Below are 26,578 nucleotides of genomic sequence, written 5' to 3' on the forward strand. Positions count from 1 at the left end.
CCATGGCACGCAAGCAATCTGGCAGCGCAGATTACCTTCTGGGGGGGACCATAGGAGTAGAGCCAATGAGTGATGCAAATCTCCTATGAGCCCGCCAACTCCCAGTAGCCACAGTCAATGAGATGGTGTATCTTCTCCACGGACCGGAAAAGTCCAATTTTCAAGCCTATCTCGGCGAGTGCAGATCATCTATTTTCTTTTTTTTGTTGAGATCGCGCCGGCTGCCTTAGCTATCAGGATAAATAGCGAGAGGTTTCCTGCGCGACGAGCAGAGATCAGAATACGGAGTTCTACCTTTTACGGAGACGATGAGGTTGAAGGAACCTGTGGAGGAGATGGAACTGCAAGACACCCACGTCACTGCACGGATCTCGGGTTTACCTTCAAGATAAAACCAATCAAATGGTTCGGTGGAGAAGGGATAAGCAGCAGGCACTTGATTCGCAGTTATCCGAAGGCTCCATCCAGGCCATTTCTAGGCCATTTCTACGGGGAAGGTGGTTCTGTTTCATCCCCAGATATGGAGGAGAACCGACCAGCGCCCATCACAGCCGACGTTCTCTTGTCACGACATCTTCTCCGCAGCCAGTACTCCGTGATATGGATGATATAGAAGATAAAGATACAAAGATATCAACGATTGAAGTCCAGCTGTACCCCTGTCCGGAACGGGAAGCGGGCGGCCCGTGTAATAGTTTATCCGAGAAGTCTATGCTGACCCGTAACGAAGCTAGATCTGGATATAAAAAGTAGATATCACCAAGGCTGCGTACTGGATGTAAAAGGCGAGGTTGATAGAAAGCGCGGATATGGAGAGCAGTAGAACCAACTCCTATGGACCGGCTGCCAAAGCGGGTAAAGAAAATCCCCTATTAGGGATTTTCCCCCTCCACGAGCCTGACGAGGCTGAGAATGTTGCTGCTGAGTACGGACTAACGATACAACTTCAGCAAGTCGAGTGCTAATGGGTGAATTGCTGTAGCATTCTCCTGGTCCACGGCTTAACGGGCCATCCAATCAATACATGGAGTCACGGTGACATCTGCTGGCCGCGAGACCTGTTGCCGCAAGCCCTCAAGGTGTCAGCTCGAGTCCTAAGTTTCGGATACGACGCCGGACGATACGGAGATGCGAATCTCGATATCGAAGACGCCGCCCTACAGCTTATCAGTGAGCTAGAAAGGGTCAGGCCAGCGAAGGTGACCATTTTTCTGACAGACTGTAACGGCGGTGACTTTGACTGATATGATGTTGTAGGAGAGAACACGGCCATTGATTGTGGTGGCATACTCGCTCGGCGGTATTGTTCTCAAGAAGGTACCATGTCTTCGATACTTGCTTGCTCACGATATACCACACACCGCTGACAGGACCAACAGGTGCTAATTACGTGTAACAATAAACCGTCCTTGAGGCATATCCTTGCTGCACTGTCTGGGATAGTATTCCTAGCGGCACCTCATCGGGGGAGTGCCTTGGCCGATGTTGCGAGTAGGCTGGTGAACCAGTTGAATCTCGGCTTACCACAGAAATTTATAAGTACGCTCAGGAAAAATTCATTAGAGCTGTAAGTCCGAGGTTCCCATCCGCTCTGGGTACCGGATCAAATGCTGATATAATAATAGAGAGAGTATCGCGAGTGACTTCAGGCAGATCGCTGACCAGAGAAGCCTACCAATTAGCAGCTTCTATGAACTGCTTCCGGTGAAGGGTCGGCTGATCTGCTTCAGCGATGTCGTAAGTCAAACCCATCCCACCCAGTTTGTTCAAAGTTAATCAAGGGTCATGAAGGTCGTCTATAAAGAATCGGCACTCCTCAACATACCAAGTGAGTATGCTCTTGGAGTACACGCCAACCATCGTGAAATCTGTAGATATCAATCCGCAGATGAACCAATCTTCCACGGAGTCGTAAACCGCCTACGACATCTAATCGAGTTAGGCCCAATACAGAGTGAAGCCCACGTCTTTCTCCCGTGGGATGTAACACCACATTTCACCGGCCGGCGGGATTATCTTCAGCAGATCCACGAGACTTTCTCCGGCTCCGAAGGCCGCAAGATCATCGTACTCCATGGAAATGGAGGGATGGGCAAGACGGAAGTCGCATTGAAATATGCACGAGAGAATGAACATCGATACGATCATGTCTTTTTTGTCAATTCAACAAATATTCAGTCTCTGGAAAGTGATTTCATTGACCTCCATGGTAAATTGGGATTTCCTCCAGGTAGCGCTCGCGCAGTAGAGGATATCAAGCAATTCCTTCGTCTAGAGCGGTGGTGGCTTATGATTCTTGACAATGACAATGACTGGTTAGCTTTGAATCAATTTGGCTTTCCGGAAACTGGTCACGGCCATATCATCATAACCTGCCGAGGGCGGGAACAAATCAGTGACCCAAGAATCACGAAAGCTCTTTCTATGAATGCGCTACAGAAAAAGGATGCCAAGGACCTGCTCTTCTCAAGGGCTGGTATCGATGTGAAAGACCGCCTCAAATGGGAAGCTAAGGCAAAGAATGTCATCAAATCTATGGGCTGTCAGCCTCTTGCTGTGGATTCAGCAGCCGCATATATCCTGTGCAATAACATTACCATCGACGAGTATCTTAACGCTCTGAAAGGCAGGAAAATTTCGCGGAGGTTGCTTTCATATCGTCCCAAGGCATCCAAGTATCAGACATCGGTTGAATCCATCCTCCAAATCACGTTGGACGAAGTCAAGAAAAGCCCCGATGCTTACAAGTTGCTCAAGCTTCTGGTTTGGCTCGACAGGACCAAAACGACAACTAGCTTCCTGAAGCGTGCAGTTTCTCCCCAACCTCGCTGGGGTTCTGATGGTCAAGTCGAAATGCGGGGCCCACGGAGCAGCTATGTCTCTGCAGATCTAATTGACTTAATAAAAGGGCCAGGTTTCGATCTTGCATTGAAAGAGTTGAAATCGTATTCCCTAATTGCCAATGACGAGATATTCGAGGACGACAAGAGCTCAAACGGCAAGGATGCCATCGTCTTGCATCCTCTAACATACTCTTACATCCGAGAAGCTCTCACACCCGATGAGATGATAGAAAATGCAATTCATGCGTTGAGCCTTGTCGTTCACGCGTATCCGGTTGTGCAAGCTGGGTTAGGTGGAAGGTTAGTAGCTGGGGACCCTTTCAATACAGTCGTATTTCAAAACTGACAAGTTGTGATAGTTCTTCCCGAAAAATGTTCCCTCAGGTTTACCAATGTAGTCTCAACCGCGAATACCTCGCCGATGAAGATATCAATTTCATTGAGGCTATTCGGGAAGTGAAAGCTAAGGGCGAGAGCGAGCTGAGTTTTGCGGAATCCACGGCCGAAATGTTCCTCGAAGCTATCCGTGGGTACGGGGAAGGCTCTGGCGAATTAGATGGTACCCTCATGAACTGGCTTAAGGCCCTTCTAGAGCCGTCAAAAAGACCTGGTTTGCAAGCTCGTCTCTGGTGTACCCGGCTTCCACTGGAGTTTTATAGTCACGGCAAGTTTACCGAAGGCTGCGAAGCTGCTGCTGAATTCCTGCAAAAGATAGACTCTGACCCCCATAGCGAGATTACAAAAAACGACAATGCGCAGGTGGGTTTCCTCCGAAATCTATCTATAGAATACTTGGTCCGCGAGGAGAAACTGTCCGATAGAGAAGTGTGGGAGAAACGAGCAGAATATATCGAAGCCTGGAAACCTCTAGATCGATATAACCCTTCAGACCTCGAGCGATACGCCCAAGGGATGGGTGTACGAATGCGGGGTAAACTCGCAAAGGATTTCGGGCAGTTTAAAGATTCATACTACTCTTTGAAACTGTTTATTGAAGATTATGCCAAACGCGGAAGCCGTGAAGAGGGATGGGCAATCGGAGACTTCGTCCAAGTTGTCCTTGAACTTGAAGGGTCGGAAGAAAAGTGCGATGCTCTACTCGACCTAACGACGAATGGTATACGTTGCGGCGGCGAACAGCCAACTCTTCAGCCCAATGCGCGACCGTGCGAGATAGTCTCTTATGTATGCTCGCAGGCCATAGAGAGCCGCATGTTCACACGAGGTAGCTTAAGCCAGCAGGACAGAGAGAACGTCCGTGAGAACGATACGATGTTTCTCGAAATCAACGAAGCAGTCAGCATCCTTTGCGAAGGCCGCATTCGCACAGAGCGATATGCAGAAGCGGAACGGAAGTTGCTAGGTCTGAAAGGGCGATTCGAAAAGATGAGTACCACGGGAACTCTATGGCATGATGATCAGATTCGCCATTTCTCCGTCCTTGCATACCTCGCGCAGATATCGCATCTGCAGCAGAACTGGGAGAGGGCGCAATCTCGATGGATGGAGACGATTAGCTATGGGCAATCTTCCGTCAAGGAGTGGAAGGGCGATCATTATTATGTTGATGTCGCCAAATATAGCCTTGCGGATGTCCAGCTAAAGGCTGGTGGTGAACAAGATGTGATCCTTTCGACTCTGGACGAAACCATTCATCGACTAGATGCTGAGAAAACGAGATGGATGTTAGGCCTGGGGACATTTTGGCTGGACTATGTCAGGAAGTCAGTGGTGTTGAATATGAAAAATGATGAGATATGAAGGGCGAAGTGAGTGTTATGATATCAAACGGCTTTCCTCGTAGTGGAAGAATCTTAGTTAGTGTGGATTATAGGCTGTTTCGTTGTCTATTGCTTTATTTGAAGCGTTAATCTCGAGTATTTCTAGCCATATATCCCTTTTGTTCTTTTGATGAATTCGATGAAGTCAAGCTTTAACTGTATACTTAAACATCGCCGCATCCTTAGCTAAATATTTAAACTTAGGAGCCGGGCCTAGGTCCGAGGGGCAACTTTCGCCCCGAAGAAATTTCCGCTAATTAAAACTCCGGCCTCGTAAGCCGAAGTCGTCGTATGAAGACATATTCAATTACTATTTACTTACTACGACCAGACCACGATGATGGAGGGGCTTGAGGCTAAGGCTCTACGCCAATTTGACGCACTGGTTGAGAAGGGCGATGTGATCTTTTCCCATCGCGATCCAGTTCATGTTCCAGCTAAACCATTCAATGTAAGGACATGCCACTCGACCATTCACTACTATACGAAGCCCGAGAACACCAGCTAACAGTTGCGGGGTCGCACCAAGAGATCAGCTTCAGTTCCGCATCGCATCAAGCCTGACGAAGAAACCACAAATACCTATTAAAGATGCCGAGAAGAAGCCGCCAGTTAATAAATCAAGTCCGTTCGCCAACGACCCGCCAGAGTTCGTTATCGAGCACGTTGGGCCCGAGCATACGCTACGCTTGAATAAATTCTGCGTCGTCCGGACACAGTTTATCCTGCATGCGAACGAGTTTAAGCCTCAGATCGAGCCCTTGTCTGCGGTAGATTTGTCTGCCGGATGGAGCGTACTGAGCAGGCTGGAAAGCGAATATATCCTCATATATAACGGAGGGCTGCAAGGCGGCTGGTCGTTGCCACATCGACATATGCAGCTGCTTCCGCGGCCGGCCCGGGATGTCCATAACCTGTTCCCAGATATATATGGGATTAAAAACGGTTCGTGGTTTGAACAACCAACTGTTGACTCTACGTTAAAACGCTGACTTTTCACGTAGGACGGGTTCCGAATATCCCCTTTAAGCATGCTATTCGAAGACTGCCCACGCCAGCAACGGCAGAAGAAGTGTACTCGACTTATACAGACCTTTTGGCCGCCGCTGGCGTGGATGAGAATGACTATTCACATAATCTTGTTCTAGTCAAGGATTGGATGATGATAATACCCCGCTCTCGCGCGAACCAGGAAGGTATAAAGATTGTGAACGCTGCAGCAATGGTTGGTATGATCTGGATACCTTCAGATGAAGTTCTGGATCTATGGATGCAAACCGGCAACCCAATGGAAACCCTAGCAAGGTATGGTAAACCATGGTAGTGTTTTATATCCCTATTACACATAGATGGTGCCAGTGATGAATAAATTTAAACGATAGAGCAATAGAACAGTACATAGATAGTTGGAAGCATCATTCCTATTTGGATAGCTATATTTGAACATGGTTGATATCTAACTTCTCTCCACATCTCTCGAAGCTCGAGCCTTGTTTTGACCTTTCTAACCGGCGTATATACATTCAGCCACTTGGTCATGATTCCACATAGTAGCGTTACCACCAAATCTTATATCTCGGCCACGTACCTGTCCCGGTCCGGCGTACTCCATGAGCCTCGTCGAAATGGGCAAATGCCTCATCGTAACCGGCGCATTATCTGTGATCTGCAGTTAGTAAAAAGGTCGGTAATGCATGTGCTTCCCTAGTGCTAGTGATCGCCCCCAAGGCCAAGCTCGATGACAGAATATTGTTTGAGGTTTTGTACGCGAAATAGCTTCGTGCCTGGCGCTTGGATGCTAGCGCTCGTGGCATAGCCACGATAGTTACGGAGTGCATATTTAGCATTTTTATGTCACGTAGCTCCAACCATGCCTCTCCCAAGACGTTGGCAATTGACAGCCATGGAACAGGCCCTAAACGTAGCTAATCATACTCAACTCCTTACCTCCGTATGCTGATCAGGAATCCCGGTTGGGGGCGGAGCTCACTGCCAAGTACATCTATCCCAAGCAACCACTGACAAGATGATCCTGAATGTGATAACAAGTAGTTAGCAGCTAATTTACGGCAAATTATGGCTGTACGGGATGTGTTCATGTTGCCAATCCCCTAGGGGATCTTAGGCAGCGAACTCAGCCAATACACACAGCGCTTAGAATGGCCTGATTGGCCGAAAGTTGTGATTCTCCGCCGTTTCTAATCCCTCCGCAGGCTTACGGACTTAATACCTTGCGCTTTCGAGCAAAGTTTCGCCATAGCCTTGTAAGGAGCAGCCTTCGAGGCTTCTTTGTTGGTATCCTCGCTTGGCGATTTCTTCGACGTATGGCCTTTGTCGCATGGCGTTGTCTCGTTGGAGTTTCAGCCCGCGCACGCGGCACGTATCGTTGCTGCTGCCGGCCGTAAGACAGCGAATTGGAAGGGCTGGTAGCTGGGGGATTGAGATTGTTCACCGTGGCTTGCAGAGTACAGCCTTGCGCGAATGCTTACTTCTGCTGGCGGCTGGAGCCTTCTATATAAAGGCCGCAAGAGCTCTCCCCAGAGTATCTTTGCTCACTAACAACTCGTACACTCTCGACTTTGCAATAAAATCCAATATCCTACCATAAAATACCAATACCACTATTCAGCAGCATTTCGCATACCTCCATATTTAAACAGCAACCATGGTCAACATGAACATCCTCGCCACTGTCGCCCTCGCGGGTCTCGCTGCCGCAAAGACCGTCGAAGTCAAGGTCGCCGAGAATGGCCTCACATTCACCCCAAACAAGATTGTGGCCGACCTCCATGACCAGGTCGTGTTCAAATTCTCCAAGGGTGGCCACGACGTCTCTTCCGGCCCATTCAACAACCCATGCAAGCCAGAGAGCAACTCACTCTACTCCGGAAAGCTCAATGAGGGCGATGTATTCTCCGTCAACGTCACCAGCACCAACCCAGTCTGGATCTACTGCTCTGTCTCCAAGCATTGCTCCAAGGGCATGACTGCTGTCATCAACGCTCCGTAAGTCATGCTTTTCACCTCGCACTTTGTACTGTCCATGCTAATCCATATTCAATGAACAGATCTAGCGGAGACAGCATCGAGGCCTACACCCAAAAGGCCTCGTCCGCTGGAAACGGCGAGGCACCAGCCAAGGTCAACAATGGAAGCGGCGGAAGTGGTACTCCCACCACCAGCTCTGGATCTCCTGCAGCTACTACCACCAATGCTGCCTCCAGCCTGACCTTTAGCGGTGCTGCTGCTCTGGTCGCCATGGGCGGTGCCTGGGCTGGTCTGCTTTAGGCTCTTAATTCCTTGTGTATAATTTTTTGTCGGTTTTATGGCGCTGTGATGTTTGTTTAGCTTTATATCTAGAGGTCATGAAATAATAGTACGAATTTCTTAACAGCCACTTCCATACATACCCTTTTTCGTCTTCTTTCTCCCTTTCTCTTCTTTCTCTCTCTCTCTTCTTTCTCTCTTCCTCTCTTCTCTCTCTCTCTACTCATCCTCCTATCTCATCCTCCTATGCCATCCATGCCATCTTTGTTCTTATCTGTCCAGTAAGAAAAACGCAAGTACGAGGTCCGGTCCACGTGACTCGGAGCTTTGGCTCGGCCGAGGTTAATCCCGATTTGTCATCACCTCTTACATAAGCCAAGCTTCTGCCCACAAAACTTCGCGCTGAGATTTTCTTGTCTTCTCTCTCACCTTCCTCCCTTCTTTTTTTCTTTTCTCTCTTCTGTGTGGAAGAATCATCAGCCAACCATGTCGAATATAGCACCGCAAGTGCTCAGACATGCCTCCTGGGCCTGCTCGCGGCGTATGTCGCTGTCGGCAAGCCTGGCGAGACCAGCATACAGCGCGAGGACCGTAATTGGTTCCTCCAGCTCAAGTAGGAGGAGCTATGTGTCGGGTTCGAAGAAGAACAACGCCCAAGCCCAGTCCCCCGTCGATACTGCGGTCAAAGCAGAGCAGAAGGTGTCGGTCCCCGGCACCGCTGTTTCCGGAGATGCCCTGATGAGTCCGTCAGCTGGTATCTTGAAAGAGGCCACAATCATGGATGAAGGAAGTCGACCGATCTATCTGGACATGCAAGCCACCACCCCCACTGATCCCCGAGTTCTCGATGCGATGCTACCCTTCCTCACCGGTCTCTATGGTAACCCTCACTCGAGAACTCATGCCTACGGATGGGAAACCGAAAAGGCCACCGAGCAGGCTCGGTCACACATCGCCACCCTCATCGGGGCCGATCCCAAAGAAGTCATCTTCACCAGTGGGGCTACTGAGAGTAACAACATGAGCATCAAGGGTGTGGCTCGGTTTTTTGGTCGGTCCGGAAAGAAGAAGCATCTCATCACAACCCAGACCGAACACAAGTGCGTGCTTGACAGTTGTCGACATTTACAGGACGAGGGCTTCGAGGTGACCTATCTGCCGGTTCAGAGTAATGGGTTGATCAAACTCGAAGATCTTGAGGCTGCCATGCGACCAGAAACGGCGTTGGTGAGCATCATGACTGTCAACAACGAGATTGGTGTGATTCAACCTATGAAAGAGATTGGGGCGCTTTGTCGGTCGAAGAAGATCTTCTTCCACACTGATGCTGCGCAGGCAGTTGGCAAGATCCCCGTCGATGTCAACGAGTGGAACGTCGACCTGATGTCGATCTCTGGACACAAGTTGTATGGTCCGAAAGGAATCGGTGCTTGCTATGTTCGTCGTCGTCCCAGAGTCCGTATCGACCCACTTATCACTGGTGGCGGTCAGGAGCGTGGATTGCGCAGTGGAACTCTCGCACCTCCCCTGGTTGTCGGATTTGGAGAAGCCTGCCGTATCGCAAAGGAAGAGATGGAGGTATGTTTGAATCGTTTATTTATCTGTTTATCCGCCGTTATCCCTCCGACCTGCGAGTTCTGCCTGAGATGATTAAATGCTTCTACAATTCTTATACATGCATGGTTCTGAAAGTCAACGACTTGTGTTTGATATAGCACCTATATGATCATGGCTTATAACTCTCCCCTTTTTCCCTACACACTACACTGTCTTTATGACCCTATCTTATATATTCACCGAATATTCCTTGTATTGGTTGGCTTAACTAACATCGAGCCCTCCAGTACGACTCCAAACGCATCGAAGCGCTCTCCCAGCGACTCCTCACTGGTCTTCTTGCTCTCGAACACACTACCCTTAACGGCGACCCGGACCGCCACTACCCAGGCTGCGTAAATGTATCCTTCGCCTATGTCGAGGGTGAATCCCTCCTCATGGCCCTCAAAGACATTGCCCTCTCTTCTGGCAGTGCTTGCACCTCTGCCTCCCTTGAACCTAGCTACGTCCTTCGTGCGCTCGGAAATAGCGACGAAAGCGCCCACAGTAGCATTCGATTCGGCATTGGTCGTTTTACCACCGAAAGCGAGATCGACTATGTGATCAAAGCTGTCAAGGAGAGAGTCACCTTCCTTCGTGAACTCAGTCCGCTATGGGAACTCGTTCAGGAAGGTGTTGATCTGAATACCATTGAATGGAGTCAGCATTGAGCTCATCTTTTATGATCCTCCACCAACTAACTTTAGCCCTTTTGTTGCTATCTCACCACGCATGCGTATTCCATGTTGTTCTAATACCCCCTCTGTATATTTTTATTAATATGTGCTAGATCCAATAAAATGGCTCAGCTACAACCAGTCGGCCACCCAGCCCATATGTGACCTTTTTTCCATGATGGTCTATGACGGAGGGTTCGGATAACCCAGGCGTCAGGGTTTGGCCTTTTCACCTGTTTTTTGTTATGGGAACATTTCATTAAAATGACCCAGGAAATATGTACCATAGCTTGTTCGGGGCTGATTATGACACTACTCAAATTACTATTTTTTGCATCTTGCACTCTCTTGTCATGTCGTACATCCTCAAACTTCGCCAGCGCATATAGAACCAGGTCGTTCTAATTGCCGCCGTCGGCAACTGGCCATATATGCCCTGCCCAATCGAGTATCTGCTACACAGGCCGAGATCATGGTATTACTTCTCTAACCATGAATCATGGCGATGTCATGTAGGACGAATTCATGACGTCCAAACCCAGCCAGCCCTAAGTTTTCTCGTCGGACATGCTATTTAATGTAGCTGAGAGAAAGCCACGGATCGTCCGGCCACTCAGCTTGAACCATGGTATTCAGCCTTCCGCGCCCAATGAATAGAAGCTGTCTTCGCTGGCCCTCGTCTTTTCCTGCTTTATATAACCATCACATGGAGGTCTTCAGCGCAGCCCGAATCCAAATACTTACACCAAAACAAAAATAAGTTGCAGCTGTCCGGTCCCCGCTTCCACCTTCACCACCACTGACGATACATACATTTACGCTGACGAAATGTCGACATCAACGCCCTATGAGCAACGATTCCAGAGATATATGCCGGGACGCCGCAAGCGGCGGTCGAGAACTAGACAGCAAAAAAGCAAGCATCGTCGCTAGCAGGAGGCATTTTCCGCTGTTTCTGGGCAGTGGAATTCTCCGCCCGCATGCGCGACAATTTTTGCACGTCGATATAGGGAAAAAACCGCGCATCATGAGCCCTTCTCTAATTGTTTACTACAACCAGCCGCTGAGAGCGCTGGTCCAGCTGCTAGTCCGGTTTCGACGAGGTCGCAGAGGACGACAGAATGCTCTGGCCATGCCTACCAAACCCGCAAACGTCTCGAATACAGTGTGACCGTGTCAGACCATCTGGCCAAGGAAAATCGTTCTGAGGAACAGACAACGGAGGAATCTACTCGGTTTCATCGACGGTGGAATACGTGTCTGGAGGTCGCTTGATGTTGCCGGCGACTTAAAACTGTTGGCCACTGCGCTTCCATCCTCCAAACTTGGTAGGAATGCCAATTGTTTGACCAGAATCCTTGTTGTGATGATAACAGGTGCTGGTGAGGACGGCCAGGCCAGACTGAAACAGCGATCATCTCCCCGTGGGCGCGGTTGGTGGCGTCTACTTAACTCTCCATCGGTCTCCATCCTGGCCGGGACAATATCAAAATGTCAAGGGATGATGGTGCGGCTGCTTGCGGACCTTGGTGATTCCAAACCCATTTACTGGGCTTGTTCAGCTTGGCTTTTGGAGTCCTCTAGATGCTTTGCGGAGAGTTACTACTGGTTTATCTGGGGAAAAAAAGACTTCCCGTGGTCCCTGAATCGTCCGTTCATTCGAAACACGCCAACCCGGGCTAAGTATCTCGCCATACAAGTTATGCGCAGGGGGTACCTATAGACGTCATATCCACGTGATAGTCGGTTGGGAATAAGTTGCTCGCTTTTTTTTTTTCGCCTGCGAGATTTAAATTCTCCCGATTGTTATATTTATCTTGTGCTCCCTTTGTTTGTTTTGCTTCTTCAGCTCGCCTGCAACTTACCTTGATCGGCCACGGCCTCTTCTATTGTCTATACTTAAGGCCTCTCCCTTCCCTCTCCCTCGACAGTTCTGCTGTCCCACCCCGCAACCAACAGCGGATTTTGGCCTCTTGGGAGTTTTCTATATCTATAACTTCGGCACGCACATATTGAGCTGAACCGTTGCCATGTTGCGTCCAGTCCCCAACCTTGCAGACTATGGCATCACTCCGGAGCATGGCTTCCTCCCCAAGGAGCCACCAGCTACAGAGCTCCCAGCATACTACTCTCCATGGGAGACGGCTGTCAGAAACCTCCAGCCTCTGATACTAGCCGGGAGGCTGCGGAAAACAATTGCACAGATGCCTGTGCTCTCGACCGGCCAGCTCCTTACTACACCAGAATGGAGACGTGCATATTCCATCCTTGGTTTCCTTCTGCATGGCTATATTTGGGGGGGCGATGAACCCGCTGATGTAAGTTACCCTCCTACTTCAGCTTTGTCCTGTGACCGTTGAATATTTTTTTTTTGCTTTCTTGTTTTTATCTTTTTATATATTTTATTTTCCGCTGTCCGTCAGGGATTAATTACGCCGCGTCACAACGCTGACATATACTTGCAGGAAATCCCGCAACCCCTGGCCATCCCACTTTTAAAAATTGCCGCTCAACTGGAACTTCCACCAGTAGCCACCTTTGCTGGCCTCTGTCTATGGAATTACAAGCCAATATTCGCCGATGAACCCACAGACTCTCTCGAAAACCTTGCCACACTATTCACTTTTACCGGCTCCGTGGATGAGCAATGGTTCTACCTTGTTTCCATTGCCATTGAGGCCCGGGGTGCACGGTCCATACCTCTTATGCTCCGAGCCATATCTGCAGCTCGTGAGAACCAGACGCAAGAGGTTACAGAATGCCTGACCAAGTTTGCTGAGGTGGTCGACGAGGTCAACCTCGTACTACAGAAAATGTACAAACATTGTGACCCGCATGTTTTCTACCACCGTATCCGCCCGTTCTTGGCAGGAAGCAAGGGTATGGCCGAACTTCCGCGTGGCATACTTTTCGATGACGGGACAGAGAACCGCGAATACAAACACTATAGGGGAGGAAGTAACGCGCAGAGCTCGCTGATACAATTCTTCGATATTGTACTGGGTGTCGAACATCGTCCAACAGGTGAAACTAGACCAAAGCCAAACACTCCTTCCCCTACCTCTTCGTCATCAAGTGACGAGAATGGCGAGGCGAGGAAGCGATGGCACAACTTCCTCATGGAAATGCGGACGTATATGCCCGGCCCACACAGGCGGTTCTTGGAACATGTTTCCAGCGTTTCCAACATACAAGAATATGTCCAGTCACATCAGTCAGATACAGATCTAGTCATGGCCTTCAACACAGCAGTTGCAATGGTCAAAGCTATCCGAACCACGCACATCACAATGGTATCACGGTACATTGTGGTTAAGTCGCGCGAAGAGCAGCGGGATATACAACCTCTGTCCTCTCCCTCACGAGCACTGTCACAACCCCAATCAACCCCCGGTGGAATGCTAATGTCCAACCGTCCATCGTCAAAGCACAACAAGAAAGCGCCGCTCCGCGGCACAGGCGGCACCGCACTCATCCCGTTCTTGAAACAGGCCCGTGATGAGACGGGTGAAGCGGCCATTGGGCCATGGGCAAAGAAGCTTCTGGATAAAGCGGGCGTCCAAGCACCCAAGGTAGCGACCCTGCCAAAGCTTGATGAACATGCTGACGGACAGATGCAAGTAGTTGGACTAGCTGGTACATGGTCCGTGGACGAGGGCGAAGGTGGCCTATGCCATTGGTAATTATCTGTATACTTTTTAACTTCTTATACCCTGTTGCCACACTCAACTCTTTCTTGTGAATATCTTGTTTGCTTTTTGGTTTAATGATGACCCTTACGGCCCAATGATATGTATAACACTATTACAACGTTTCTGTTATGCTTTGTTCCCGGGACGCTTCTGTACTTGATCCCGCCCCTAATAATGCTGTCTTATTCAACATGCTCGATCTCAACTACCTCGTTTAACGAGACCAGAAGTGGATATATAGAACAATTTTCATATTCCATCCAAGTCTAAAGTTAAATATCAAGGCCTAGTAGTTTATATATAGTGGATTACGGGGAGTGTGAAGGTTTGATCATAATATAGGGTTATAACCAAGCTTTCCCGCCCCTACATAATTAACAGATATTAACATTTAATAGAGTATGTCAAAGTTGCGACGGGGTTCGATCATTAGAACTATGAAAGGTTGAAGGATGGGATCTTTCCGGCTCAAATGCCGGGCTTGTATATAATTTACCATCCACCCTTCACTCATCTGTTTAGCAATGCCAATGTAAGCCTGTCAAAATCTGCCTGCATAGACCCTGGTCGTCCGTTAACTCCTTTGAGTTAATGGCAATCTTGGGCGACGGCATGAGATATGGGGTTAACAGGGGCATATCATCTATTTAGCGATTCATAGTGTCGGGGGAAAGCAGCTGTCGAAGTCCTATCCAATTAACCAAGTCTGTTCGCCTACGTAGTGTGAGGACAGAGCTCTATACGGAGTACATACAATAGTATATCTAGCTACTCGGCATGTCAGGGACAAGTTCTGGCTCGGTGCACCGAGGATAGGCCGGAGCTATACCCTCTATCTTACTCCAGCCCCGATCTTCCCTGCTTGATATGAGCTTTTATTCTTGATAGCTGGCGGTCTTGCTTGGCCAATACTATGCCTCAGATGTGTCCGTCGTCTCGAACAATACCAGCCGTGCATTGAGAATAGGGGCCAACACAAGATGCAACACGGCTAGAAAAAAGAAGCAACCTCTAACTGTGGCGCATCGACTTGCTATGTATCCAGATTTCATCAAATAGAATCCTGCCGCTCATTTCTCAGTCATCACATCACCGTTAGCAGGGCGCAGACAACGCACACATGCATGTACCTTTTACATACATACACGTATGTAGCATCCAACTCCTTCATCGTCTCTAGGGCCATATCGGTTAGCAGTTCGATTAATTATAAATGACTTCGAGGACCTTGGTCTCGCAGCTAACCCATGATACTGCTCAGAGCTATGTAGTATCAAACATCTATCTGAATCCTGCTGTCTACGCTGACGCGGACCTCTCTAGCTTCTGTCTGTGTGTCTTATGTACGGCACTCAACGCCTGGCAAGCCACCAGTTCACTAGTTAACTAGCTGTTGACCAAATAAGATGCTTCGATCAGCCCTCGGTTAGGCTCATGAGAGACTGAAAAATGGGTGCTAGCTGTGGTGGATGATCGCTTCACTCATTCGCATTTTACACGGAGAGGTGACCAATATGAAGTGTGGATGGGTATATATTCAGACTAATTTCCCCCACGACCGCTTGTTGATTTATCTGCACCTAACAACAATTGCTTCCGTCTACAGTCTACAGTCTACTCTATCTATATCATTTGTCCAGCGCCATGCAGTTCTCCAGTGTCCTTCTCCTAGCCCTTGCCACCACGGCCACTGCCACTTCGGTATGTCTACTGCTCCTATAAACCAGGGGCTATCACTAACAAGGTCTATACCTTAGGTCATCTATCCAGTTTTCGGATATCGAGGCCGCCCTGAAGTAGTCCGTTCTGATGGAAGCTGCCGCACCCTCCACCCGATGTAAGTTCTTCTCGCCTTATGCCATAAAGCGTACTGGCTACTGTCATTACTAACAGGCATACAACAGCGCCGCCATTAGATCTATTAGGTTAGGCGAGGGTGATTCCTGTGATGTTTACCCGTAAGTAACTACCTAGGTACCTTCTGGCGAACGGATAAGATGGAGCTAACAGGGGAATCTGTCTAGCAACACGGATTGTTCAGGGCAAGCAAGCGGGCACCTCACCAGGACATCACCTTCTGTACGGGTTAAGGCATTGTCTGTAAAGTGCACAAGCGCATAAATGCACAAGGATGCAAACTGGAAAGCGATGGAAAGAAATTGCCTGTTACCCTATAGAGTAGACTATAGCTACTCATCCAATCATCCATCTTCTTACTACAAATGTATACACCGTGGAACTCTGTACCCAGCGTTGTTACATGAAAACCACCTCTTGAGGTATATGCTTCCTCGCTCCTTCGTTCCAAGTGACTCGAATGGAAGTCTATAAAAAGATCTTTATATTGAGCTACTGGTGTATTCACTCATATCTTTACTCAACAACCAAACCCATTCCCTTTGCAGCTTTTCGAATCAAAGCTTTCTTCAAAAAGGCCTCTCTGGCTAAACTTCTCGTTGATTTGGCCCATACATCGACCCCCACTCGTCCCCTGACAAGTGCAGACTGAAGAGCGTAAATAGCTCGTTGAATGCTGCGCTCATCCGTCACAAGATCGTAAATCTGTTTCCCTACCACCGTTGGAGCAACTAGTACCTCATCTATTGGAGGTAGGCCAGAAGGCTGTTGGGAAGAAGAAGATGCCGAAGACGATGATATACGTGTCTTTGCATCTGCAATAATCCCATCTGCGCGATAGAGAGACTGTTGTAGGATTTGCGTATTTGACTGGATATTAGCGTGGAATGCATTGACGGCGGCAATTTCAGATCGCAGGGTGGCAATTGCGTCGTGCAATGCCTTTGACTGCGAATTTAAAGGATCTATGCGAGAATTCGTCTGCTCGATGTTGGCATGCAGGGTTTGGGTTAGAGTCCGTGACAGGGTTTGTAGAAGCACGTCTTTCTCCGGATTTGGGGGAATTGGAGGCGGAGCGGATGAGGGTAGTTGAGAGGGTAGCTCTAGATCAAATGGCGAAGTAAGAAGATCAGGAGTAGGAGATTTCTTTGGGGGAGGCCCCCTTATGGCCGGAGCTTGATGAACCCCTGGCTGGGGGCCGTGCGGGGGCCCATACTGGTGGTAAGCTGCCTGTTGCTGCGAGGGGTGCGCGATACGGCCATGTTGTGAAAGAGGAGGCTGAGGCTGATGAGACATCCGGTGTACATGCTGATATTGAGGTACAGGGGGTTCCTGGAAGTTTGATGTTCCACGATCCTGATACCCCGGGGTATAGCCCTGATGATGATGGCCTGGGTGCGTCTGAGGTGGATGCTGGGACAGGGGTGTGATCTCTCTTCTTAGACTGCTTGAGCTTTGGGGTGGGAACTGGCTCCCTCGACTATCTGGCAGCCTTCCACCCGCCTGGTGAGGGGCAGATTGTAGCTCTGTTGGAATAGGCGGTAAAGGTGGTGGAACATTTTGCGTTGTATTCTGAGCTGGTTGTTGCATGGACTGCGGCCTTTCTCCGCCTAACTTTGGTGGCAACTTTGGAGGGGCGGGCGGGTGAGCTGCTGTTGTCGATGTAGCGCTCGGTGGAGGCCGTGCTAGCTCAGCCGGTAATGGAGGAACTGCAGGCGGCGTATTTGTTTGTTGTGTCGGCGGTGGCGGTCTCCTGTTCGGAGCCTCTTTAGATATCACAGGTGGTTCTTTGGCAAACACATCCTTTAAGATCATGAGGAAATCTACGAGCGTAGATCGCTATAACCCGTCATCAGTAGCTGGCACCGATCCCACATTCATAGTCATAACGTACATCCCGTGCCTCAGCCCAATGGGCTAGATAATGGTGGTATATCCTTCCATCACTGCTGACATGCTGGCCTGGCCTCACCAACATATCTGGTGTCGGGGTCACATAAACCATCGGGCACGCATTCGGATACACATTTGGAATCCATATCGCAATCGGAAACCTGTATACAGCTCCCCTGAAATTCACAGGTAGTGTGCCTGTTAAATGTAGAAGCAGGGCTGATGCGCCACTTTCATATGCTATCAAAATCGTTCAATCAGATCCAACCGCATACAAAGCAGGTCTCGCATTGAGCAATGACGGGCGTGTAATGAGGCGCGCAATTCATACTGTAAACATCTGTCCGGGGAGAAAATGAAGGAAACTGGGCCAAAAGCTGCGCTGTATCGCTATATGTTCGGTTGGGATCGTGATAGGCTTGGTTCCGGTCGTGTGCATTCTACCGACAGAGATGGGTGTTAGCTAGCTATAAGGAATGCGTTGGGGATGCTTCTCACGCTGGTCAGAACTCGGTAAAGCCATTCGAGGGTCTTCTGCGGCACTGCTGCCATGATCATATGCCCGTAGGACTGAAGAAAGCATCATAAACCGATGTGATGGTGCCGCGAGCTTGGGGCTTGAAGTGGGATATTTTGGTGATGCCTGATCACGACGTCGCCCAGACTTCTTCGCCCGTTTCTCACCAGCCAATCTAGCAGTATCCTATCGCTAAATATATGTTACTCGACCAGTACATAGTAGCTACTGCAGATAATACGCAGCATAAGCCCTTCTTGCTATGCATCATGCCTATGAACCACTAGCTACGCAGGAGAATGTATTTTTATGCAATTGTTTCTCAATTAATCTAGAGTGGCCGTGTCTAAACTCCAGTGCTTTAGTTACAAGAAGTACTTGTGGGGAATCATAATTTCAAAGAAGAAAAGCTCATCAAATTCGATGGTAAGGAAATCGGATTGAAGAGAATAAATGCCCCAAGTGAAAGGGGAGAAGAGAAAGAAGAAAGGCAGGGAGTAAAAAGAAAACTGGTATCGAGTATGAATCGGCAGAGTGCATCGCAAGCGCAGGGCTATACATGATCGAAGCATATGCATACGTTGGCCTGTACCTGCACTGTACTTATCAATGGCAGTAGTATGTTCCCTCTTTATACTCTGTCACCGGTAACGCTGAAGTTGCGATCCACTGCGATGGGGCCTGCATCATTTAGCTCAGGGTACAGGCGATCGAAATGATCAGCGGACTTGATTTTCTCTGAACCGTTCATTGTTCCAACTAGTGTCGAAGCCGGGTGGGAGAAGCTGCCTCCTGAATTCTTACTCTGGTCAAAGAAGTATTTTCCTGAGCTGCCGCCCCAGATATGACGGCCAGGGCCATGGTTGTTGTCGTTGTGGATATGGCGAACGGCTGCAGCTGACCAAAGAGTCGTGAGTGGTAGAGATAGGGCAAGAAGAGTGAGTATGTTGGTGTTAATCTCGAACTCAGGAATGAAGTACTGGAGTATCGACATTATGGCTAGAATTCATCCATGTTAATAATGATGTCTAAAAGCATTGGGAGAAAGGGTGATGTATACCTGGAAGCATCATAGTCTGGCAAGCCATGATGAAGATCACTTGCATGACTCCGAATCCTGTCATTCCCAGAGCTCTCCGGGTATAGATGGCATATCCAAGCTTGGCCATGAAGATCAAACTGAAGTAGCAGATGCTGACTGAGATGGTGATATTTGACGAACTTTGTATCCAGACCTTCGTTCCAAGTGAGGACTGACTCATTACTGCCTTAATATTTTCAACCACCAGGACAATTCGGAATGCAATGGGCACCATGGCCACCACACATGACCATGCTAAGAGGACAACCCGATAAATGCCACATAGGGTAGAGCACAAGACTTGGGTTTGGACAAGGAGGGATAGTTCAATCAAGATAACCATGAGACCAGTGGCTATCGTACCCATCACAGAATTCGCATAGGCGCCTGCGGTAACCCGAAAATAGTCACCGGAAAAGTAGGCGTAGACTTCAACCCAGGAACTAGTGAAAAAGACGGCGGATGACAGGGTTCGACAGACGTTCATTAGTAGAGTTGTAATGTTGAGATAGAACACGATGGAACGTCGCTTCTCCGGGGATGTAAGTAGAGCGAGAAGGACAGCCATCACAACGGAGGCTCCAAGCTGAGAAGCAGCAGCAATAGCAGTCCTCACGACGTAGAGCAAGAATTTGTCAAAGTCCGCCATTGAAACCGGGAAAGAGCTGCCATCGCCGCGCTGAAAGGTCACGCTCTGCTGAAAAGGGTCGAAGTTTGGCGCCATCTTATCACGCTCTCAGGGAGTCCTTGATGGGTAGGTTTGTATGATCTTGAGGAATGGAATTGTATGTACAATTTGAAGGGGGAGAGCAAGATCCTTGAGAAGAAGATGTTGTGCCTTTTAATAAGAGCACAGCTGAGATATCAAGAAGAAGAAAGAAGAGGCAGCTCGTCTCTCGGCCCTGAGAACGAGAAGATTCTCCTCGTTGCAGCTGTTTGTCACTGCAACAGCCCCGGAGGAAACCTGCATGATGGTGTCTAGGAAGAATAGACAGCCGTATCCGGACAAAGGCAGTAGAGACATTGACGCCGGACTGAATATCAACATAGTCCATATTCAGAAACGGGGAACAATTCTGCAGGTCCCCCAGGCGCCCACCAAGCAGGCGGGGGGAGGACAAACGGAAAAATGGAATAAATAAAGAGAAAAAAATAGCCAGTCAGCGGAGAGATGGTGAGGTTTGGAGTCACAATAGGCTGACTTGTAGATATACGTGAAAGAGGGCGACGTTTGTACACATTTGGGTTCCAGCCTGCAGGAACAATATGAAGCATGCGGGTGTTGCTGCAAAGAACAATATCAAGGCTGCATGATCTTCGGCCCCGAACCAAACGCCCGATAGCGCGGGCGGACCTGGCCATCACGGTGCAGTCTGCAGAAGTGAAGAAAATCTGTGATACGAGGACAGGTATAAGAATAGCAGTCCATCAGGATAATAGTAAATGGGCGAAATGTTGTCTGAATGTTGCTGTTGAAGTCGTTCACGTGATACAGCCAATGGAGCAGCTCAATATAAAAAGCAGTCCGGAGTACGGAGTAGAAGTGCTGTGTTTCTCCATACTGAGCAAAGTTCCCGTCAAAAGTAAAAGAAATAAGGACGCCAAAGCGCTAGGCGGGAGGTGGGACCTTTCCAGAACTCTGTAACTTGAAGATATCCGGGGTTGTCTAGCCCTTCCCACGCCCGCCACTGCCGCCCGCCGTCTTAGGGTGTTTGTTTGAATACATATCGAAAGCAAGAAGGCTATGGATAGAGTCCTCGAATAGGATCCCTCGAATAGGATCCCTCGAATAGGATCCCTCGAATAGGATCCCTTCGCGATACCCTTACTTTCGCCAGGCAGCAAGCCTCTGCGCGGAAGGCGATGTCCGTAAGGAAGAAGCAGTGATACATGCTTAAGCTCAGAGGACAGCCCCGTAATATCGGACGTGTGGCACAGTTTAGTCCACCCGCTGCTTGACCACAGTGCCGGGGAGACAGGCACCGCAGCCCGTAGTACGGGGATGTCACGAATGCTTCGACTTGTGATAGAGCTCTGGCCTCAACCCGGGTGCCAATCCATGCTTGCGGTTCGTGTCTCCCTGGGGGTAATAGCGGGACGACACTGATTATAGGAGGCTACTGCGTTTGCCCGCCTTAAAGGATAAAGTGTTGCGTAGAGTTGGTCGCTATTGTCTGTCTCGGGTGAGATTCGTCATCGTCGCTAGTACTTCATAGACAGCCATCCAAGAAAAAATAAAATAAAAAGGGGGCCATGAAGCTAGGTTTTCACAGTCTGAACAAAAAAACGCCTTGTCATCTTCAACCGTATCACTTCTTAGGGTAAATTCTCACCGTTGTGATCTGTTACTTCAATCTATGGAGGTTGAGGTCGGAGACGTCGATGTTTATATCTCGCTTAGTCAGCCAAGTAAACCTCCATGGGCAAAAAGTATGGAAAGAGTAACTAAACACGAATCTCGTAGCATGCGACATCAAAGCAGTGCAATCACACCATAGTCAGGCAATTCTGCTCATCGGTCAAGGAGACATCCCCTACATATACCATAGTCACCATATACATATCAAGGGCGCAATGACAGAGATACAACCTCCACCATCGCTTCCACAGCCGTTTACATACTGCGACCCCGCCAAAACACCCGTTCTGCTTGCCCAGGGTGCGGAAGCCCGTCTCTACAAGACACATTTCATAGACTCATCTATTCCCGCGGCGCTTAAAGTACGCCCGTTAAAGCCATACCGTCATCCGATACTCGACCGCCGATTAACTCGCCAGCGAATTTTACAAGAAGCAAGATGCATGGCCAAGTTAGTCAGAGAGGGTGTCCCCGTGCCTGGAATATTGGCAGCAGACTGGGGACAGAACTCTGATTCGACTACTGAAGGGAAAGATGGGAGTAATGCGAATAATGGAGGCTGGCTGCTTATGGAATGGATAGAGGGAGAAGTGGTCAGACGAGTCGTTAATGATTGGGAGCGGTGGGTGAAAACCCAAGAGAAGTTAGACGAGCGGGAGACGGCCGATACGGACAAGAGCGCTAGCGTGGAGTCTGTTAAAGAGAGTGAAAAAAAGATTTGCGCGCTCCTTAAAAAAATAGGGGGCGCTGTCGGATTGCTGCATAAGACAGGAATCATACACGGTGATTTGACAACGAGTAACCTCATGTTACGGCCAGAAAATAGCGTGGTGGCTGAGCCAGCGCCTTTGGAAGCAGATACGAATAGAGGGCAACCAGGGACAGAGCCGCCTTGCTTGAGCGGAGAAATCATTCTCATTGATTTTGGGCTTGCTGGCCAGACGGTCCAAGATGAGGATAGGGCTGTGGACTTGTACGTTCTCGAACGAGCATTTGCCAGCTCGCACCCCAGAACTGAGGGCCTGTTCAAAGAAGTTCTTGATGGATACGCAGAGAGCTTCAAGGGAGCCAAACAGGTCTTGAAGAAGCTGGAAGAAGTCCGGATGAGGGGGAGGAAGAGAAGCATGATCGGATAAGAGTCGATTTTAACATGAAAATCCAACGCATTTCAACGCCCACAGAATCTAAAATCAAGCAAAGAAGTATACATATACTGGCATCATACGCTTGGGTATTCTGCGGATTTGTCGTCTATATGCGTGCATCCAAAGGCTACCCCCGCGCTAGATAACGCTCACGCTTACATCGAAAAGAACATGATCTGACAAAGGAAAAGATATAACAGCCTTCCAATCTCAAGGCCCTACTTCGGCGAGTGCGAAATAACCCTTATTTTCAATCACGCCTCTATCCTTCACCACGGCAGTATACTTAATAACCCACTGTGGCTCAATATCACCCTTTATACCACCGTCATCGGCATCTGCCGTTGCAGCCAGGATACCGGCACCGTTTTCTCCACGAGAGAGCAAGTCTCGGGTCGTACCCCGTGGCAGGATATCGGTGCAATCATTATGTGTCAGAAGCTCGATATTCTCCTGCTTTGCATAGATGATTAACGATTTCGGTACGACACAACAGTCTTTGACGTTGATCTGATCAACGCTCGGCCGGACTTTGGTTTCTGCCAGAAACTTGGTGAGCCGCGAACTGTCGAATTCTGCGATCCCAAGCTGTGCGATCGTCCCTTGCTCGTGCATCAACTCTAGGGCTCGCCACGTCTTGACAATGTTATCAAAGTCCGACTCCGTCTCGTCACCGTTTGAAATTTCCTCTTCCCCGTCATCATCCGCATCAAAGGATACCTCTGGAAACGAGACGATCAACAGGTCTATGGAGCTAATATGCAACTCCTTCAGAACCAGGTTAATTGCTTCGCGTGCATGCTGGCACCTCCGTTGCGCCGGAACGCCGGGCAAATAGAAAAGCTTCACTGTTATATCATACTGCGAACGGTCCTCGGACAAGCCGGGCAACGAGAAGTCGAGCGAAGGTATGTAAAGAGTGTCTTCTTCCCTGGCCGTCCAGGTGGTATAGTCGCTATACGAGAGTTTCTGGGGCGGCGAATGGGTATCTTCGCATGGAATGTTGGTATGTGACGGCTCGATCTCCTGCGCAGAGACGAAATTATATCGTAACGAGTTTAGAAATTCGACATTGGATTTCTCGGATGCCAGCCCTCGGACCACCGACGGACCGCTGCTGACAATGTTTCTATCCGCGGAATAAAGAATTAGCATATCACTCTACCTATAGCAGTGTATAGAACGCGGCGGACTTACCCGGTAGATAGTACCAATTTCATCTTCACTGCTGACGCCTTCTCGCCGCCGGATTTCGTGCTTGATATATATCTAAATAGCGGGGTTCAAAGAAGAAGAGGCGCTATTTAACTAGCAGGCAGGCGGGTAGGTGATGAACACTAGAGAAAGGATATGCCAACCCCGGCCTGAAGGACTCGAATATCGTAGAAGGGGGAAATGGATTCCTTTTGCATTTGTAATGCTCGTGCATCGCTGGGGCCGGATGTTTTTGGCGGGGCCTCGGAAGTTTTTGCGGCTTCAAGACGCTTAGTCAGGTCGTCTCTAGATGCTGTGGAAGATGGTAACTTGATGAACTGGATGATACTGTGTAAGGATATCGATGGCCTAAGGTCTTCTATCGCCTCTGATGATGGCTGTATACCACGGCGTCCACCAGGAGCCTTCAGTACATAGTTAGATACTGAGATTGAGATATCATTGATTCCATCTATAGACTGTATCCGATCTTAGTACATGATTTAAAGGGCCTTTAGCTTATATAGCTTCTGCTCTGGCCGTTAACTATCTATGCCACGAGTACGCTATTACAACAGTTTAACAACACCTCTGTATAACCAGTAGAGCCCAGCCAGGTTGATGAAATGAATGGCAGTACTTCTAATAATATATATTCTGGTCTTCCTGTAGAAACTTGTATAGCACTTGTATTCCTGACTTGGCCTCATAGCCAGAATAGCCATGCATCTCCTTATACATACCTTAACATACCTTAACATACCATATATCTACTTACCACCTTACCCTTACCTGGTTTAAGTGTCTGTCCGCGGCTCAAGGCGAGGGGCAGGACGCGGCCTTGGCATAAAAGTTACCTCCTGGACAAAACAAAACTTCCACCAAAAGCTCAAACTCGCCTTTTCGACATCCTCCTCCCCGTCGCTCGCACACAGAGAAACCCGCGACCATAATGGCAATCAAGTAAGGCAGGCTGTCCACCGGCTAGGGGAATGCATGAACCGCACCACTGACTCTCTGCAGCTATCTAATTCTGCTCTCTCGTCAGGGCAAGGTGGTCAGTAGCCAGCCACCCGCTCGTCACCCACCATAAAGCCATCTCTCCCCCCCAAGTCTCGTTTCCCTGACGCACAAACTCAAGAAAGCTGTCTTTTGTGTCTTGTTTCTGACCGGACTGTGGTATCTGTAGCGTCTGGCAAAATGGTTCACGACGCTCTCGCCCAAGGACAAGGCCAAGATCATCAAAGATGTCACCCAGCTCGTCCTCTCGAGACGCACGCGGATGTGCAATTTCCTGGAATATAAGGGTGTGTCTTATGTTCCGTGTCTTCAGCGAGTCTGTCGGTGTGACTAATGCTGGCTCTCCGTGAAGACTCCAAGGTCGTATACCGCCGATACGCCTCCCTATTTTTCATCGCCGGCTGCTCGTCGACCGACAACGAGCTGATCACCCTCGAGATCGTGCATCGATACGTCGAGCAGATGGATAAATACTACGGAAACGTCTGCGAGCTAGACATCATCTTCAATTTCCAGAAGGCCTACTTTATCCTCGACGAGCTCCTGCTGGCAGGAGAAATGCAGGAGAGCAGCAAGAAGAACGTACTACGGTGCATCAGCCAGCAGGACAGCCTGGAAGACATGGAGGTAAGTGGGCCTATGGTGTCAAGCAGTTTGGACCGACTACACGTCTCCGCTTTCCTACCGCCTGAATGAGGACTCGGGAGCAGCTGTCAAGTCTTTGAGTCTGTGTCTGTGTCTGAGTCTGAGTCTGAGTCTTAGTTTTGGTTGCTAATTCCCTGCTTCTTTTCTGTCCCCAGGTTGAACAGGATATAATCACGAAGATCATGTAGCGGAGCTAAAATGGCGTTCTACTTCCTCGCATCGTCTTTTAACCCCCCGCGTATTTTTGTTTAGGGACGACGTTCTATACCCGGTGTTTCGCGGACAGTGTACATACGTTATATTATGACTAATTGGATCTTTATGAGAAACAGGACGAGGACGACAGGGTCAAGGTGATGGAGTCCCTTGGGCTCTGAGCTCCCACTGTCCGGTCTCGCATCTATACATCAACTTCTCTGCCATCCTAGCCATCGACACCATGCAGCCATACACCCATCCCACCCCATCCCTACTGCCCTCTACTCTGATTCTCGCCTGTTCCCATCCTCTCTCGCCTGTTATTCTGGCTTCCCATCCGCTTGTTCCTTGCCATAACTCGTGAAACAATCCCACGACGTCACTGGTCAGACATACTCACGTGATCACGGGGGCGTTGCTCGCATATTCAACTTGGTCCATCCGGCGCGCTCCCCTCCTCAACTCTTCCATATTCCTGCCCTCGCTCTCTCACTTCCATCTTGTCGTCTCAGTCAGTTCTGCTGCTCCCCGTCACTCCTCTCACTTCTACGTTTTGTCACCGTCGCCGTGGATTCCCTTTCTTGCTAGACGCCTCGTCGTCTGGCGTAGTCGATCCGTATGCGTTGTCCTTGCAGCCAGCCTGGATAACTCGTACCGCTGTTTGACTTGCTTTGGCAGGAGCAACACAAAGAGAAGAACGACCTCATTCACGAAAGCGCAAGCCTGTGCGGCTGCATTTTGCTAGAAAAGCGCTGGAACAACATCTCAGCTCGCCCTTTTTTTTCGAGATATCACCGCTGCTGCACCCTTGCG

The 26,578-nt window shown here is 49.2% G+C and overlaps 10 protein-coding genes across 10 annotated transcripts; 7 read left to right on the forward strand and 3 right to left on the reverse strand.

Moving 5' to 3' along the window:
- Positions 1-809: 809 nt before the first annotated feature.
- On the forward strand, positions 810-4,604 carry GIQ15_00563 (uncharacterized protein; the record flags this gene model as incomplete). The annotated part of the gene is made up of 8 exons (XM_033547980.1): positions 810-925; positions 983-1,199; positions 1,258-1,317; positions 1,380-1,567; positions 1,626-1,737; positions 1,792-1,828; positions 1,943-3,143; positions 3,203-4,604. The coding sequence occupies 8 exons, from the start codon at positions 810-812 to the stop codon at positions 4,602-4,604; spliced, it is 3,333 nt and encodes a 1,110-aa protein (XP_033408931.1).
- Positions 4,605-4,961: 357 nt separating this feature from the next.
- On the forward strand, positions 4,962-5,948 carry GIQ15_00564 (uncharacterized protein; the record flags this gene model as incomplete). Its single annotated transcript, XM_033547981.1, has 3 exons — positions 4,962-5,075; positions 5,161-5,569; positions 5,629-5,948. 3 exons carry the CDS (start codon positions 4,962-4,964, stop codon positions 5,946-5,948), a joined length of 843 nt encoding a protein of 280 aa, XP_033408932.1.
- A 1,341-nt stretch (positions 5,949-7,289) lies between these two features.
- GIQ15_00565 (uncharacterized protein) lies at positions 7,290-7,912 on the forward strand (the record flags this gene model as incomplete). The annotated part of the gene is made up of 2 exons (XM_033547982.1): positions 7,290-7,630; positions 7,699-7,912. 2 exons carry the CDS (start codon positions 7,290-7,292, stop codon positions 7,910-7,912), a joined length of 555 nt encoding a protein of 184 aa, XP_033408933.1.
- Positions 7,913-8,377: 465 nt separating this feature from the next.
- On the forward strand, positions 8,378-10,158 carry GIQ15_00566 (Cysteine desulfurase; the record flags this gene model as incomplete). The annotated part of the gene is made up of 3 exons (XM_033547983.1): positions 8,378-9,118; positions 9,260-9,469; positions 9,736-10,158. The coding sequence occupies 3 exons, from the start codon at positions 8,378-8,380 to the stop codon at positions 10,156-10,158; spliced, it is 1,374 nt and encodes a 457-aa protein (XP_033408934.1).
- A 2,036-nt stretch (positions 10,159-12,194) lies between these two features.
- GIQ15_00567 (indoleamine 2,3-dioxygenase family protein) lies at positions 12,195-13,847 on the forward strand (the record flags this gene model as incomplete). Its single annotated transcript, XM_033547984.1, has 2 exons — positions 12,195-12,482; positions 12,630-13,847. 2 exons carry the CDS (start codon positions 12,195-12,197, stop codon positions 13,845-13,847), a joined length of 1,506 nt encoding a protein of 501 aa, XP_033408935.1.
- Positions 13,848-16,229: 2,382 nt separating this feature from the next.
- GIQ15_00568 (uncharacterized protein) lies at positions 16,230-17,718 on the reverse strand (the record flags this gene model as incomplete). The annotated part of the gene is made up of 2 exons (XM_033547985.1): positions 16,230-17,552; positions 17,608-17,718. 2 exons carry the CDS (start codon positions 17,716-17,718, stop codon positions 16,230-16,232), a joined length of 1,434 nt encoding a protein of 477 aa, XP_033408936.1.
- A 1,036-nt stretch (positions 17,719-18,754) lies between these two features.
- On the reverse strand, positions 18,755-19,928 carry GIQ15_00569 (mating-type alpha-pheromone receptor PreB; the record flags this gene model as incomplete). The annotated part of the gene is made up of 2 exons (XM_033547986.1): positions 18,755-19,122; positions 19,184-19,928. 2 exons carry the CDS (start codon positions 19,926-19,928, stop codon positions 18,755-18,757), a joined length of 1,113 nt encoding a protein of 370 aa, XP_033408937.1.
- A 1,850-nt stretch (positions 19,929-21,778) lies between these two features.
- Positions 21,779-22,699, forward strand: GIQ15_00570 (serine/threonine-protein kinase bud32; the record flags this gene model as incomplete). The annotated part of the gene is made up of 1 exon (XM_033547987.1): positions 21,779-22,699. One exon carries the CDS (start codon positions 21,779-21,781, stop codon positions 22,697-22,699), a length of 921 nt encoding a protein of 306 aa, XP_033408938.1.
- A 219-nt stretch (positions 22,700-22,918) lies between these two features.
- Positions 22,919-23,863, reverse strand: GIQ15_00571 (uncharacterized protein; the record flags this gene model as incomplete). Its single annotated transcript, XM_033547988.1, has 1 exon — positions 22,919-23,863. One exon carries the CDS (start codon positions 23,861-23,863, stop codon positions 22,919-22,921), a length of 945 nt encoding a protein of 314 aa, XP_033408939.1.
- Positions 23,864-24,854: 991 nt separating this feature from the next.
- On the forward strand, positions 24,855-25,944 carry GIQ15_00572 (putative AP-2 adaptor complex subunit sigma; the record flags this gene model as incomplete). The annotated part of the gene is made up of 5 exons (XM_033547989.1): positions 24,855-24,865; positions 24,926-24,959; positions 25,092-25,209; positions 25,275-25,549; positions 25,900-25,944. 5 exons carry the CDS (start codon positions 24,855-24,857, stop codon positions 25,942-25,944), a joined length of 483 nt encoding a protein of 160 aa, XP_033408940.1.
- Positions 25,945-26,578: the final 634 nt, after the last annotated feature.

This window comes from Arthroderma uncinatum (genome assembly GCF_011692745.1).
Source record: "Arthroderma uncinatum strain CBS 119779 chromosome Unknown scaffold1, whole genome shotgun sequence".
NCBI lineage: Eukaryota > Fungi > Ascomycota > Eurotiomycetes > Onygenales > Arthrodermataceae > Arthroderma > Arthroderma uncinatum.